At 38.1% G+C, this 14900-nt stretch overlaps 1 protein-coding gene across 3 annotated transcripts in view; it reads left to right on the top strand.

Annotated features, from left to right (window-relative positions):
• The window catches only part of CSRNP3 (cysteine and serine rich nuclear protein 3), a 204116-nt gene that overhangs the window by 102132 nt on the left and 87084 nt on the right, over positions 1 to 14900 (top strand). For all 3 annotated transcript variants that reach the window (XM_070357824.1, XM_005893455.3, XM_070357827.1), the window contains one exon: positions 14525 to 14695. In XM_070357824.1, coding sequence (XP_070213925.1) covers positions 14525 to 14695 — 171 coding nt within the window. The remainder of the gene's footprint in view (positions 1 to 14524; positions 14696 to 14900) is intronic.

Here is a 14900-nt window from a genome sequence, read left to right on the forward strand (position 1 = left end):
CGTGAGCCACGAGAGAGCTATATATGTCCTGCAGCAAATTTATGGCTTTGAATATCCTGGAGAATTTATGTCTCTATGCAAATTCACTCAAAACTTTGAAGTCTTTTTTGCATTTGCTTGAACCATACAGCTTCCATACAAAATCTCAGCAGCAGGTACCTAGTAAGTTCATGGTCTGGATACTTAAATGCATATAGAAAAATGCATTTCTATAAATGCAAATGAAATTAAATTTAGAAAGTTAAGAGTAAATAGAGTAATGTAAAAACAAATCATTGAAGGACATACACTTAGTGTACTTTAAGAGGTGGTATTATATCAGACTTCAAAGAAATCTTTAAGGATTTTTCAAAAATTAATTTCCTGCTTTCTGATTACCAATCTGTCTTTGTCATCATTTGAAACTAGAGACCATATTGTAAGCTTGGAAAAGATTTTAGGGCAAACATGTTGTATTCAGTCTAGCAGGATGGAACATAATCTAAAATCTACAAATAACTGTTGTTGTCTCAAAATTGTGTGTGTAGGTTTTAGGTTGGATTATCAATATATGTGTCCTTCTCCTGAACTTCTGGTGCGTATGAAAAAGAAAGAAGAATAAAATTACAACATATAGATGGAAAATGTTCAAAATAATTGAATATTCAAAACAATCACATTTTTTCATCTTAACCTGGCATTTCTTAGGAAACAAAGCAAATGATTGCATTTTTATTGCCTATTCTAAAATGTAAATAGACTTGTATTCATTTTGTTGAAGAGTATAAGGATAATAAAATTGTAAGATGGTTTTAAAGGTCTTATTTTTATTCCATATTATTAGACAGATGGCAACATTATAGTAATACTTTGTCTAGGACAGTTGGAAAGTAATCTACTAAATTAACCAATTTTCCAAATATGTAAAGTTTATAACTTAAATGGCCAGCTTTTCTTTAATGGTTATTGGTTTCATGGAAGTAAGATATGGTACATATCATTCTGCTTTGTTGAGCAAAGTGGAAATCAGTTTAGGTCCTTCTTTATGGCAAAAGAATCATTATTTTCACCATTACACTGACTTATAGCAAATGATAACACTGTTCCTCAACTGTGTACCCCAATACTAAATAGTGTTAGTTGCTCAGTCATGTCCAACTCTTTGCGACCCCACAGACTGTAGCCTACCAGGTTCCTCTGTCCATGGGATTCTTCAGGCAAGAATACTGGAGTGGGTTGCCATTCCCTTCTCCAGAGGATCTTCCCCACACAGGGATTGCACCCGGGTATCCTGCATTGCAGGCACATTCTTTACCATCTGAGCTACAGGAAAGTCTAGTACTAAATAGTGTTGCTATTATACACTTTTTAGCATATAGCTTTATATACTTTCTATATACTTTATGTGCCTTTTATATTTTACTCTTTCTTTTCTCCTGTTAATATTTATTATTTTAGTAATTAATAATTACTCCTTATCTGAAAGTAATTACAAATGAAGTATATGTACTTTATTTTACATTAAATTCTATATAGCTTAGACTTTGGTGGGCAAAGTGGGGAGAGGTAAACATCCCTCTATACTACCCCATGTGCTGACCTTCTGACACATGCAGATATGTAGTACACTGAGCATAGAAACATAGAATTTGTCTTCTTTTTTCTTACATTTAGGATATTTAAAATCATGTTGGAACTCCAGATAAATGAGAAATTGATTTTTGTTGCTACAATGAGAATCTGTCATACTAAATCACCAACAGGGATTTGAAATTACCTTTTCTAATAGGGAAATGAGGAATTTCTAACAGGTATACCAAAGAAAACACACAGACCAATTATCTTGGTGGCATTTGACTAAACACTGGCGCATGTATCTATTCTTACCAATTTCAGGAGTTGTGGTCTATTTCATTCTTAAATCCTGGGACTTTTAGGTACACCACCTTCTACCACCATGCTAATTATTACTCAGGCAATCTCTCATCTCCGTGTAAGCTTATGAATGCACATATTCATTTAGAAATGCATTATTTAGTCATTTGTGTGTGTGCATGCATGTATACATGTATGTACACCTAATATTCCCCCCAATCATATACAAGAAAAGTAAGACAACAGAGCCATCAATCCCTATTTCTTCAAAATTCACTAGTATAGTGTATATGTTACGATACATACAGTGGTTAATATCATAGCCATTAATAGATGGTCTCTTACATTCCGAAGATTTTTGAAGAGCTGAAGAAATGTTGCTTCTCATTCTGTAAGAATTAGAATAGTCCAAAGTACTGGGGAAAAGTTCTATATCATGGTCTTCTTTTGCCCACTAGCATTTAAAAATGCCTGAGAACTACTTTAACAAGCCTGGGTAATTTCTCTAATACAACAAAACATTGTAAATCTAGGGGAATTCATGAACAACTGAAAAATCAGGAAAATATTGTATATTGTTTTCTTGTTAAGTAAGTGCTTTTATTATGTAGTTTTAAAGAGTGTGAGTTCACACTATATTGTGGTGCGTGAAAAGACTGAATAGCATAGTGTTTGGGAGTTTACCTTTAAGTTCCAACCCTGGCGTCACTTCTGAAGCATGGTCTGCCATTTACAAACCATGTGGTCCTAGACAGAGTACTTGAAAACTGTAAGCCTCATCTTCATTTGCAAAGTGGAGATAATTGTATCCACATCAAAGAGATTTTATGAAAACAAAATGGCATGATAAATGCCTGGCATAGAATATGAGCATTATAAGTGGTAACTATAGTAATAGCATATTAAAAAGCAGAGAGACATTACTTTGCCAACAAAGGTCCATCTAGTCAAGGCTATGGTTTTTCCAGTGGTCATATATGGATGTGAGAGTTGGACTGTGAAGAAAGCTGAGTGCCGAAGAATTGATGCTTTTGAACTGTGGTGTTGGAGAAGACTGTTGAGAGTCCCTTGGACTGCAAGGAGGTCCAACCAGTCCATCCTAAAGAAGATCAGTACTGAGTGTTCATTGGAAGGACTGATGCTGAAGCTGAAACTCCAGTACTTTGGCCACCTCATGCAAAGAGTTGGCTCATTGGAAAAGACCCTGATGCTGGGAGGGATTGGGGGCAGGAGAAGGGGACGACAGAGGATGAGATGGCTGGATGGTATCACCGACTCGATGGACATGAGTTTGGGTGATGGACAGGGAGGCCTGGAGTGCTGCGATTCATGGGGTCTCAAAGAGTCGGACACGACTGAGCGACTGAACTGAACTGAACTGATGGTAATAAATTAGTAATATTTTTCAGCCTACAGGAGTTGGTTCTCTGGTCCTCATATGACAAGTTCAGCTTAAGTCTATAGTTACAACACTCTTGATAAGATTTCAATGGATGAGAAAAAGACATGTTTTCCAAAGATAGAAACCCACTAGGAGTTTCTTAGAAGTCATACCTCGGAAGTACTGAGCAGTTGATACCTTATATTCAGATGGGACAAGTAGAGGTGGCAGCCACCATAGTCATCAAATTCAAAATATGTGGTTTCATAGTCCACCAACTGTAAGTATAATAGCCACAGAATCCTCACATATGTGGTAATATATATTTTTTTTAATTCTCTTGTGTTATATCCTTTGTTACTTTAAGATTTTTCATTTTTAAGGCTTTGCTCTACCATTTTTTCTTTTCCATGTTGACTTTGTACAATTAAGGCATTAGTTGTTCATTTTCCACCCACAGTTCCTGGTTGATCCATAGACTATGTGTTGCAGGAATGGGGACCTCTTTCACGGCCGGAAACTGGGCTCTTGTCTAACACTTGGAAATGAATTGTCCAAGGAGACACATGTGCTGACAAAGCAAGAGATTTTATTGGGAAAGGGTGCCCGGGCAGAGAGCAGTAGGGTAAGGGAACCAAGGAGAACAGCTCTGCCACATGTCTCGCAGTCTCGGGTTTTATGGTGATGGGATTCCTTTCCGGGTTGTCTTTAGCCAGTCATTCTGATTCAGAGTCCTTCCTGGTGGTACACGCCTTGCTCAGCCAAAATGGATGCCGGAGAGAAGGATTCTGGGAGGAGGTCGGATATGTGGTGTTTCCTTTTGACCTTTCCTGAACTCCTGCGGTTGGTGGTGGCTTATTAGTTCCGTGTTCCTTACCAGGACCTCCTGTCGTAAAACAACTCATGCAAATGGTTACTATGGTGCCTGGCCAGGGTGGGCTGTTTCCGTCAGTGTCCTTCCCCTAACATATGGACCTTTCAGCTATAGAGGGAGCATGGCTCATGTTCGGTGCCCAAGAAACGTTTGCTGATCCAATGCTGTTGTAGAGCAGGATTCCAGTTCTGCCTCATGACTTAAAAGCGCTAATTTGTTCAAATCACGAAAAAAATATTCATGGACTCACTGCTGTTTTAAACTTCCTCTGTATCAGAATGAAGTCTAGAAATACTGCATCAATTGATTTAGCCACAAGGTTTTTCAAAAGAAATCTAAAAGAAACTTACAAATTATTTTAACAGTAGCATACCTAGAAGTGCTCTGTGATGACTATACATGAATAGCAGGTGTTGGATAAATTGGTGGTGGGAGGTGGGGGATATCATGATGCTGCTTTTGTGAAACTAGTTTGAATGATGAAACTTTTCTCAATAGTGGGTTTCCAAGTTTTAAAAGATTGTTTGAGCTTGGTGTGATTTATTTCTATTGTGAAATGATTTTAATTTATGCCGAGAACCTTCTCTGAGACTTGAAAATTCAGGTATTTAATCTTACTCTCTAAATTATTTTTACTAATTGCTGCTTCATGCAATGTCAGCTGCAGGTTGAATAACTATTTACTATCTGCCTTTGATAGTAAAAAAATCTATATCTTGCCTAAGGTAGTGATCATTTTAAAGAACATGTAAAGTGCTTTTTCTACTTATTCTAATTTTTCAAATCTTCTTAATTTTTTTTTTTTTTTTGCACAGTATCTTTGGCAGGATCCCAGTGCCTAGATGGGTATGGTCCTGAAGTTTGACCATATTTATTATGATGTCCACTTTAGGGTACTTTACAAGGAAGTGTTTTTAAAAGATCTTTCACTTCAGTCTATTCCCATGATTCTTCTGAAGGAAAAGGATGTCATATCTCTCAAATATCTTTTGATCTATGCTGACTACTCTACTATTTAGTCAGAACATTTCTAAACGACTGAAGAGAAACTTCTTAAGTGCTCAGGAGAAAAAAATGTTAACTTCCAGTGCTGCAGTAATAGTTCTAAATTCTTTCACATTTGTGTGGTTTTTTTGTTCCCCTTAATGTGGGAAGCCTTGCCAGTCATCCAAGAAATTAGACTAAGTCTTAATAGAAGCATATAAAATAAATTTTTCATTGGTACTTTTGTCACTGGGGTAGGAAAAATAGGCTTACAGCAGGCACTTGATCAGTTTTCAACAGTTTTAAAAGCCTTATCATGTTCCTGGTTGGGTCTCTCTGCTCTTGCTAACTGAAAGTGCATCCTGAAAGTTAACTTTAGGGAACAACTTTGGCTTTCTGTCCACATGTATTCTATTATATCGTGTTGCCAAATAACAACTAATGAACGACGTTTTTAGGGTTACGAAGCATTGAAAACCAAGTTCTGGCTATCTTATATGGACACTAATCCCAATGACAGGTAGTGTGGCAAGCTTATTGGGGTTCTGTAGAACCCCTTTAGCATTAGTAAGTGGAGTGGCCTTCCATTCTTTGCCAATAGGGCATGCATCAGCTTAGACACTGCAGTTTGCACACAGTGAGGCAGGACAGTGCTGAGTTAGAGGCACCCACCTTTGATGGAGGCCAGGCTTTTCTCATGTACTCCTTGGTTTTGGGGACTGTACTGCATCAGAGCCTGTTCTTACTAGGTATGCCCTGCCCCTTATTTTTATAGAAGTGGAAACTGAGACTCAGAGGAGGTAATCCTCTTACCTAAAATTAGGCCACTTGTTAGTAGCTGATCCAGGATTAGGTTCCAAATTGATGACCATTCATTTACTGAACAGGCACTGGAATACATATTCAGTCCAGGAAGAACCTTACAGTCAAGTATGTGAAACAGTCAGGTGAACTAGTAATTCTGATGCAGTATAGTAAATACTGCTCAGTGCATCAACCAGGTGCTGTGCTGTGAATGTAGGGAGGTCACTAGACCCAGTGTGATGTTGGTCAGGAAATACTTTTCAGAGAAAGTCTGGCTCAGGTCTCCTGGACCAATGACCTAGATCTCTGAAACCACAGTTTCCTTTGCTAAAACTAACCTGCAGGTTTTGAGAAAAGATTACAGAGGATAGGTGCAAAGTGTCTGGCCCATAATAGATATTCATCAAATGGTGACTGGCATTATTATAAAAGGAATGAGGCAGTCTAAACTACATCTTAGGAAAGACAGACACTGTTTAGAAAGGAACCCTTGAAATCAGTAAGGAATGTCCACAGGAGATGCAGTTCACTCTTTGGCACCTATGGCAGAAGAAGCTAGGGGAGAAAGAACCTTGCCTTAGGAGAGAGATGACCCTAGTGTAAAAGGAACAGGAGGCAACAGATGCTCAGACTTCTAGAATACTTTAAACTAATGTGTTCACAATCAGTTATTCTTTCAAGTTCTAGATGTCCACCAAAGCTGAGGAAATGGCGTTAAGTCACTAGAGCAGAAGTTTTTAACCAGGAAATCCATGGATAAATGGCATATGCACGTGTGCACTTGTTTCAGGGGCAAGCATTCATTTCTTTAATTAAATTCTCAAACTGCAAATCATCAAGCTACAAAATTGTCGAAATTCAAAATATATAAAGTAACTCAGACCTTTAACTCAAGGTCACAGTTAACTCTGGCATAAGGAATTCATACATAATTGGGGAACCCTCCAATTGTTTCTCCAACAAAAATATTCATTAGACAAGAGCATTCCCAGCACTTTTGGCTTAAGCAGACACCTGGACAAGAGAAATGTATTTGGCTAACTTGCACTCCTTGAATTGGCAAACCACCAGTATCATTTTTCACATTGGTGGTGCCCCATGGAAACACCTTGCAGGATTTTACCTTGTGAATTCATTGCCAAATCCCTATCTTCTTGGCAGCAGCTATGTTAATTTCTTGCCAAATGGGTTAAGGCAGATATGGCCTAGTATTGTGGAAGAAGATATCCCCCCTTTTTAAAAAGAAATGCATAAGCATTCTGAGACCATTTGGCATGGTGTGGTCAAGGCATTGAAGTCTGATGCCAACTTCTTAAGATTATAATTATCTTATTTAGTAGCAACTTCAGCCAATAGTCAGTGTTTGATTCATGTAACAGTGTAAGGGCAGTAGCAGTGTGAATGTTAGGGCAGAACAAAGATTACTCAAATTCATGCTGTAAAAAACTGAGGAGGAAAAAGATTTTGATTTAAACTAACTCATTTAAAATTGTATCCTGATGGGCTTTCTGGTGGCTCAGTGGTAAAGAATCCACCTGCAATGTTGGAGACCCAGATTTGATCCCTGGGTTGGAAAGATACCCTAGAGGAGGGCATGGCAACCCACTCCAGGATTCTTGCCTGGAGAATCCCGTGGACAGAAGAGCCTGGTGGGCTATAGTCCATGGGGTCGCAAACAGTCAGACACAACTGAGTGACTAAGCATGCATGCAATTAGGAACATATCTGGATAACTAATGATATCCCACCAGAAAATACTCAGTATGATATTTTCAGACAAGCCCTCTTTTCTTAAGTACTGGAATAAAACCTGCACACCATCAATTGAGCAACCGTCCTTTTCATCCTCTCTCTGGCCCTGTAGACAATCTAGTTGATGAAGTGTGACATTGTGAATAATCTTGGTTTTGCCAGCTAAGCTTTTCCCACCTGCTGTCACAGAAGAGCCGTACACCAGTATTTTCATCAACCTGTTTGCAGTGCTTCTCATCTCATCATTTGAATTTGGTGAAGCAACCAGAGGAAACATCAAAATTGCTTTCCATTCTGCGTAACAGTAAAGGAGAATAAGCTGCTTTTTCTGTGCAACTGAATCCTGACATTGGTAGTTCCTGGGCTCTGGGCCCATTGCTGACCAAAGTGAACAGGCTTAGCTTATCAGAGTTGTTGGGAAAGAACTTTATTATGGTTTCTTAGCTTTTTGTGCTTGCTGGAAGAATTTGATGAGGATGTAAAGTAAATTATTTTCTTCTTTGATAAACCAGGAAGAAATGTCCTTCATGTCAGGTTACAATGCAGGCTAACATGCTCCTTTGATATATGCCACATCACCAAGGCAGAAGGGTCTTTGTTAATGACTTTTGCGGTTAAAGGTTACTCTCATTTTGATTAACTACAAAACTAGCAAGCAACCAATGCAAAGGATACACCCAGGTAAAACTGAGCAGAGGGGCTCTAGACACACCTCTTTGTTCCTGAGAGAGGACCATGTATAGCTCTTGGTCTAAGTAGCCTCCATGGAATTAAGGACCTGCAGGTCAAGTGAACCATCAGCCTAGGGAAGAAACAGCATCTCACTGAAAATATCTCCCCATTTCAATATAAAGAAATTCTTGCCATGCCAGAATTACTTCCTTTTAAATGCATTTTTTCCAGCATCAGTGATAGGGCACACTTGCCCTTAACTTATTAACTATCTCCCACCCCCCTCATCTTTTTTTCAGTTGTTTGATGAACTTGTGATTTACCCTAATGACCTTACATGTTTCATTTACTGGGTTTTGTCTGATTGATAAAGGACAGGAATATTCATATGTGGTAGTTCATTAGTGAAGTGAAGTGAAGTGAAAATTCCTCAGTCGTGTCCAACTCTTTGCGACCCCATACAGTCCATGGAATTCTCCAGGCCAGAATACCAGAGTCGGTAGCCGTTCCCTTCTTCAGGGGATCTTCCTAACACAGGGATCGAACTCAGGTCTCCTACATTGTAAGCAGATTCTTTACCAGCTGAGATATAAGGGAAGCCCAACAGTACTGGAGTGAGTAGCCTGTCCCTTTTCCAGCAGATCTTCCTGACCCAGTAATCAAATCAGGGTCTCCTGCATTGCAGGAGGATTCTTCGCCAACTGAACTATCTGGGACACCCCAGTTCCAGTCGGTAGGTGGCATCTTTTATGTAGATGTTTTCTTGATTTCATAGTCATTCTGCTTTTTCACCAAGAGCCAAGAGCACCAGTTAGGGTTGTCAGAAGAAAAGCAGGATGCCCAGTTAAATTTAAATTTCAGATGAGCAACAAATAATAGGTAAATTTATATCTCAAATGTTTTTTTTTTTAATCTAAAATTCAAATGTAACTGGGTATCCTTTATTTTAATTTGCTAAATCTTGCAACTCTAAAATGAATCTTCTCCAAATCAAAGAACTTGCTGTACAGAACTAAGAGATTGATGGCTCTTAAGCCATATTTTCTGTGGCCATTTCCTTATAATACATAGCAAAACATTAAAAATAGGGACAGACTGTCATAAGAAAAAAGGATTAAACATAAGATGAATATAAATGAGATAGTAAGAACTCAGTGAGTTACCTAGAGAAGCTATGAAATTTTTAGTCTGTTGAAAGAGAGGAACATGAACAGGATTCCAACAAATAGCCAAAATTTAGCTTCAATCATTCTTCCCAAGGCATTAAAATGTACATTTTTATCCAATGTCTTACTTATTTTCACCCTCCAGCCTTCTGGTTTCTGACATTTTTTCCAGAAATACATTAAATAAAATAATTGTACTTATAATCATAGAAAATCTGGTATAGTTTATCAGTATCTTTTTGAGTAGAGATGGAGACATTTCTACTTTTCAACTACTTTTTCTTTAAACGTGTCCAGAGGCTTCTCACATCTAATACAAATATGAAATAAATAGTATATGTTAATTAAGAATAACAGATACCCAAGATTATAAGATGTTTTTTAGAATTTTAAAGTTGAATTTGGCAATAGAAAGGGCACTTGAGTGTAGGGAAAAAGGAATCCCAAACCAAGAGGCTGGCCAAGTGATGAATTCATGGATATATTAATAAATGAAAAAATTAGATAAATCAGTGCTAGACAAGGAGAGAGTATTGACTTTGAAATGCGGTGAGCTTATTGAAGCCTCTGGGTGAGGTTCTTTGTAGTGATACCTAATTGGGTGGCTCCTTGCCCATTGGCCCTGTAGTATAATGGTCACAGGACTGACACCTGACCCAAAGTGGGCTAAAGGTTGCTCATGCCTTGGAACATTAGGCTTAAACTGTGAGACACAGAAGTTGCTAGACTTAAACCCGGTAACAGTGGTGCTGTTAAAAAAAAAAAAAAACACCAAAAAAACACATCAAGGAATTTCTACAGCCGTAATCTAGAAGCTGTCCTTATTCCTGCTGTTCCTCAATTTTGCATTTCAGCTGTATCTTAGATTGCATCAACTAGTTCAGTATTTTTCCAACAGATGTCTTTGTGCTTAAGTTAGCTAGAATTGGCTTTTGGATTGCTTGCAAGCAAAAAGAAATTGTATGACGTTTTGAGGTCAATTTCATCTCATTTTGATTCTCATCTAATCAAATATGCCAGATATTTTGTTAGGAGAGATAGAATGGTGAATGAGATGAACATGATTCTGCTTTATGGAGCTTTTAGTCTATCAGAGAAAATAGACACTGACAACATAATTAAACTATGGAAATGGAAGAGTTTCATTCATTCATCATACAAATATTTACTGAGCCCCTATTAGATATAAAGCATTGTTCTAGATGCTTGGAACATCTGTAGAGAAATATTCCCACTTTTGTATCTTCCAGCAGGGGATGAAAAATAATCAATAAACCTAAAAGTACATAAATAAATAATATAGATTTAGAAGGTGGTAAGTGCTATGGGAAAAGAAATTAAAAAGGAGATTGCAAGAAATCATGCATACATCAAAGGGCTTAGAGTCCAGAGAGAAAAGACAGGTTGGAGAAAGTGAATTATTTTTAGAGCTGAAATACTGGCAACAAGGCCAAATGGTCCAAAAAAGTGAAGTTAACCACAGTATGTTGTTAAAGACTTTATAAGCCGTTTTGAGGATTTTGAACTTTATCCTAAGGCAGTCCAAAGCCACTTAAGAGTTTAAGCTATGGACATGATCACATTTACATTTTAAATTTATCGTTCTGCCTCCAACCTGGAAAACCCATTGAAGGCTAACAGTGGTGGATGAGAGAGAATAATTAGGAGGTGGTTGTCCTAGTCCAAGTGAGAAATGGTGATACCGTTGATTAACATGTGTTTCTTGAATTGGAAAATGGTAGCTGTATTTAAATGGCTGTTAACGAGACAAATTTTCAGCTTATCATATTTAGAGTAAATTAATGCCTGTCCAGGTTTATCTTCTGTTCTTCGAGCTTTAATGCTGTTTACCAATTTGAAATGTTGACCACTTTTACACTGGCTTCATACCTACCGAGTTTAATTATGTCTCATCTTTAGGAAGAAAATATATGACAAGTTAAGGAGCTGTGCAGCCACAGGACAAGCATTGATTCTGCTCACCTGCGTTTATACCTAGCTACCTACATATGGTTGTCCTCAAATTCTGAGAGAAACAATACAGGGTACAAGCAAACCAAGTATATACAACTCCTCTATTAACAGGCCTTCCCTTTAAATTCTTGTATTCTTTTCTTCCTAGTGAGATAGTATAGATGATGTAGGAGAAAACCACATGCTCCTTTTACCATTCCACTATTAGGTCTTGATCAAGGTTTATCTGCTGGTAAGCAATAGGTCATTTGGCCCTCATAATTTGTTATAACATCTTGTTACACTCAAATAATATTTTTTAAAGGCTGTGAAACTAGACAGGTGTTATGCTTGGTTGCTGCACAAGCAGTTTAGCACTTAACCAGTTTCACTGGTATGAATGAAGTTATGAAGTTATAAAGTGTAAGTCGCTCTTTGTGACCCCATGGACTGTGGCCCACTAGACTCCTCTGTCCAGGGAGTTCACCAGGCAAGAATACTAGAGTGGGTTGCCATGCCCTTCTCCAGGGGATCTTCCTGACTCAGGGATCAAACCCTGAAACACATATTAATCAAGGGTATCACCATTTCTCACTTGGACTAGGACAACCACCTCCTAATTATTCTCTCCCATCCACTACTGTTTGCTTTCAATGGGTCTCCTGCATTGCAGGCAGATTCTTTATCATCTGAGCCACCAGGGAAGCCCAAAGTTAAAGTTATACCCACCTGTAATTATTTGAATGTTTAATTTTCAGCATAGATACTAATCCCATCTTAAGCAGTCAGTTCCTTTTTTCCTTTGACCTGGGAAGAGCTTAGGCTCTTTGAGTCCCAAAGATGTAGACAGAAATTGCAGTCAGCCTTCAACTCCACTGCTTCAGGTCTTGCCAGTACAAATGTAACAACAATGGGAAAAGAGATTTTTGAATTCTCTTAGCATCCCTCCAAACATTTCCCCTCTTATGCTTGAGGAAGTGAGAAAGGAAGAGAAGAGTGCCAAGTACCACGTTTTGCCATGCTGGAATGTAGTTTCCTTTGGCCAGTTGGGTGTTCTTGATTGTCAAGAAATCTGCCTTTCTCAAGGAAGTTGGGGGAGATCAGATGGTTAAGTGGCGCTTAAGGACATGGTTTTTAAGTGTTACCATTGTAATATCTTATTTTAAAATGTACTTTTTAAACATGGGTATCCATCTTGTATTACTTTGTGTCTTGGTCTCTCTCCCTCATGAATTACTTTGCATCTTGTTTGAAGTGAACAATTTTCAAATTTATATCCTGTCCTACTTTTATTTCAGGAACTTTACTTAAAATATCTTTTTCCCCCTCCACCCTGCTCAGATATGCATGAACATTATATGCATTTCATACTCTTTAAAACAGAGAAAATAATAAGCCAATCTGAATAGTGGTAAAAGAAGTGTCAGAGTAGAGATTTTATTCTCAAAAGAGTGGACAGAGCAGTATCTTCTTATTGCTATCAGTTATCTATTGTTAATATAAGTCATGAAAAGACATAAATTAGTAAAACAAGGCAATAGAACATGAATTTGGAGGTATTCTCAATTCCATGCAGCCCAGTATAGTGAATGCTTGCTTCTTGGGAGCAGGTAACACATTCTACTCCTTTTTGTATCCCCTTACTCCACTGAAGGAGTCAAGCATATGCCTACTGGTTACTAAACACATGAATAGATGAGTAGAGTAAATGTAAATTAATGATACTTAAGAGACATCTAATACTGTCCTTAACTTTACTAGAAGTCACACCAGTGATGGACGCAGAAGATTTTATTAGGAATTGAGTGTTGAGTTACATAACTCTCTGGGGCTGGTGTGTGGCCACACTCAAGGAAGGAGCTACTGGAGAACAGACTAGAAATTAGGCAAATGGCCCTCAATTTGAGTATGTATCAGAATCACCTGGAGGGCTTCGGAGAGCAGTGTCCTAGGCCCTAACCTCCAAGGGAGTTTCTGATTCAGTAGATCCGGAATGAGGCTTTAGAGTTTGCATTAGTTAGAGTTTGCATTTCTGAGATTTCCCCCTTAGGTGGTTCTGATGCTGCTAATCCGAATAGAATTTGAAAAGCTGGCCCAGCTCCGGGGATCTGGTCAGGCTGTGCGCTGTGTGATTTGCATAGAGAAGGAGGTAATTACAGCAATTTCTGAAGCCAGTACCTAGATAATGTAACAAAGAACTTAAATGGGAGTTAAAAATCAGCTGACATAAATAAGATGGAAGATAGAATGAATGGAATCAACCTAGTAATACCTTCAGCTTAGTTAATTTAATTTAGCAATGTTAGACCATCCACCTATATCTGAGCTAATATGTAGATAAGTTATTCCTGAAATATGTTTACATTGGCAGAAAGTTTATGCCCTGTGCATATGTCAAGGTAAATGATGAAGATGGAGAGAGGGCAGCTCAAGGAGAGAAGACACATCATTCAGCCTAGAGAAAGAATTTAGGAGAAACTACCTCCACTTCCCACTCTTCACTCTTCCCACCCAATTAGTGCTATATCCCTGGTAAATATCCTTAGGAGGTTTCTGAAACTGTGGCGACAGCTTCAGCAACCAGGTATCATGTGGAAGCGTTTCACTTTATTGTAATAGTTAAGCGGAAACTACCTAAAATTTAGACCTGATTGCATACGCTTCGTTGTGCTCAGCTAACTGGGTTTCTTGCATTTTAAAACTTGAGTATGAAGTTTTTGCATACTTATCCGTGTTCCTTCCATTAATCGTTTAGGACTTTGGGGAACATTAACATTTATCTTTGTTACAGAATTTTACAGACTTAAGTGGATTTTCTCAACTTGCCAACAAAAAGGAATAGAGGTAGTGCATTAAAATGAAATATGTCTAAAAAATTGTTACATTTTGGTAAGCAAATGGTCAGATGCTCATATTTAATCTAATTTCATTTCTGAAAATATTTTTTAAAAACTGCTTAGTGATCCTTTCAAGGGAAAACTCAGCTCATGTATAAAAAGCCATATAAAAATGACTCCAGAGACCTTGGCTGCACATCCAGCGGTCAAATATTTCAATGCTCCGCTGCTCCCGTTCCTGTTACAGGTACATGTGACAGCGCTGCAGCGATGAGTGGAATTTTAAAGAGGAAGTTTGAAGAAGTTGACGGCTCCTCGCCCTGCTCCTCTGTGCGGGAATCAGATGATGAAGTTTCCAGCAGTGAAAGCGCTGACAGTGGGGACAGTGTCAATCCATCCACTTCTAATCATTTTCCCCGTGAGTACAAATCCATGACTGAGACGGATTGTTTGGTTCTACAGTGAAAACAATTGTATCATTGTGGTGATTTTTTAACTGTTATTCCTAATTTTGTTTTGCTTGTACAATTGAACTAAAAGCAAGACATGATTAAGGAAAAATGAAAGATTTTTGAGGCATCAGTGGATTCCTTTGTTTAGTGGATTATTTGATAGTGTTAACC

The sequence above is a fragment of the Bos mutus genome, chromosome 2, assembly GCF_027580195.1.
Source record: "Bos mutus isolate GX-2022 chromosome 2, NWIPB_WYAK_1.1, whole genome shotgun sequence".
Taxonomy (NCBI): domain Eukaryota; kingdom Metazoa; phylum Chordata; class Mammalia; order Artiodactyla; family Bovidae; genus Bos; species Bos mutus.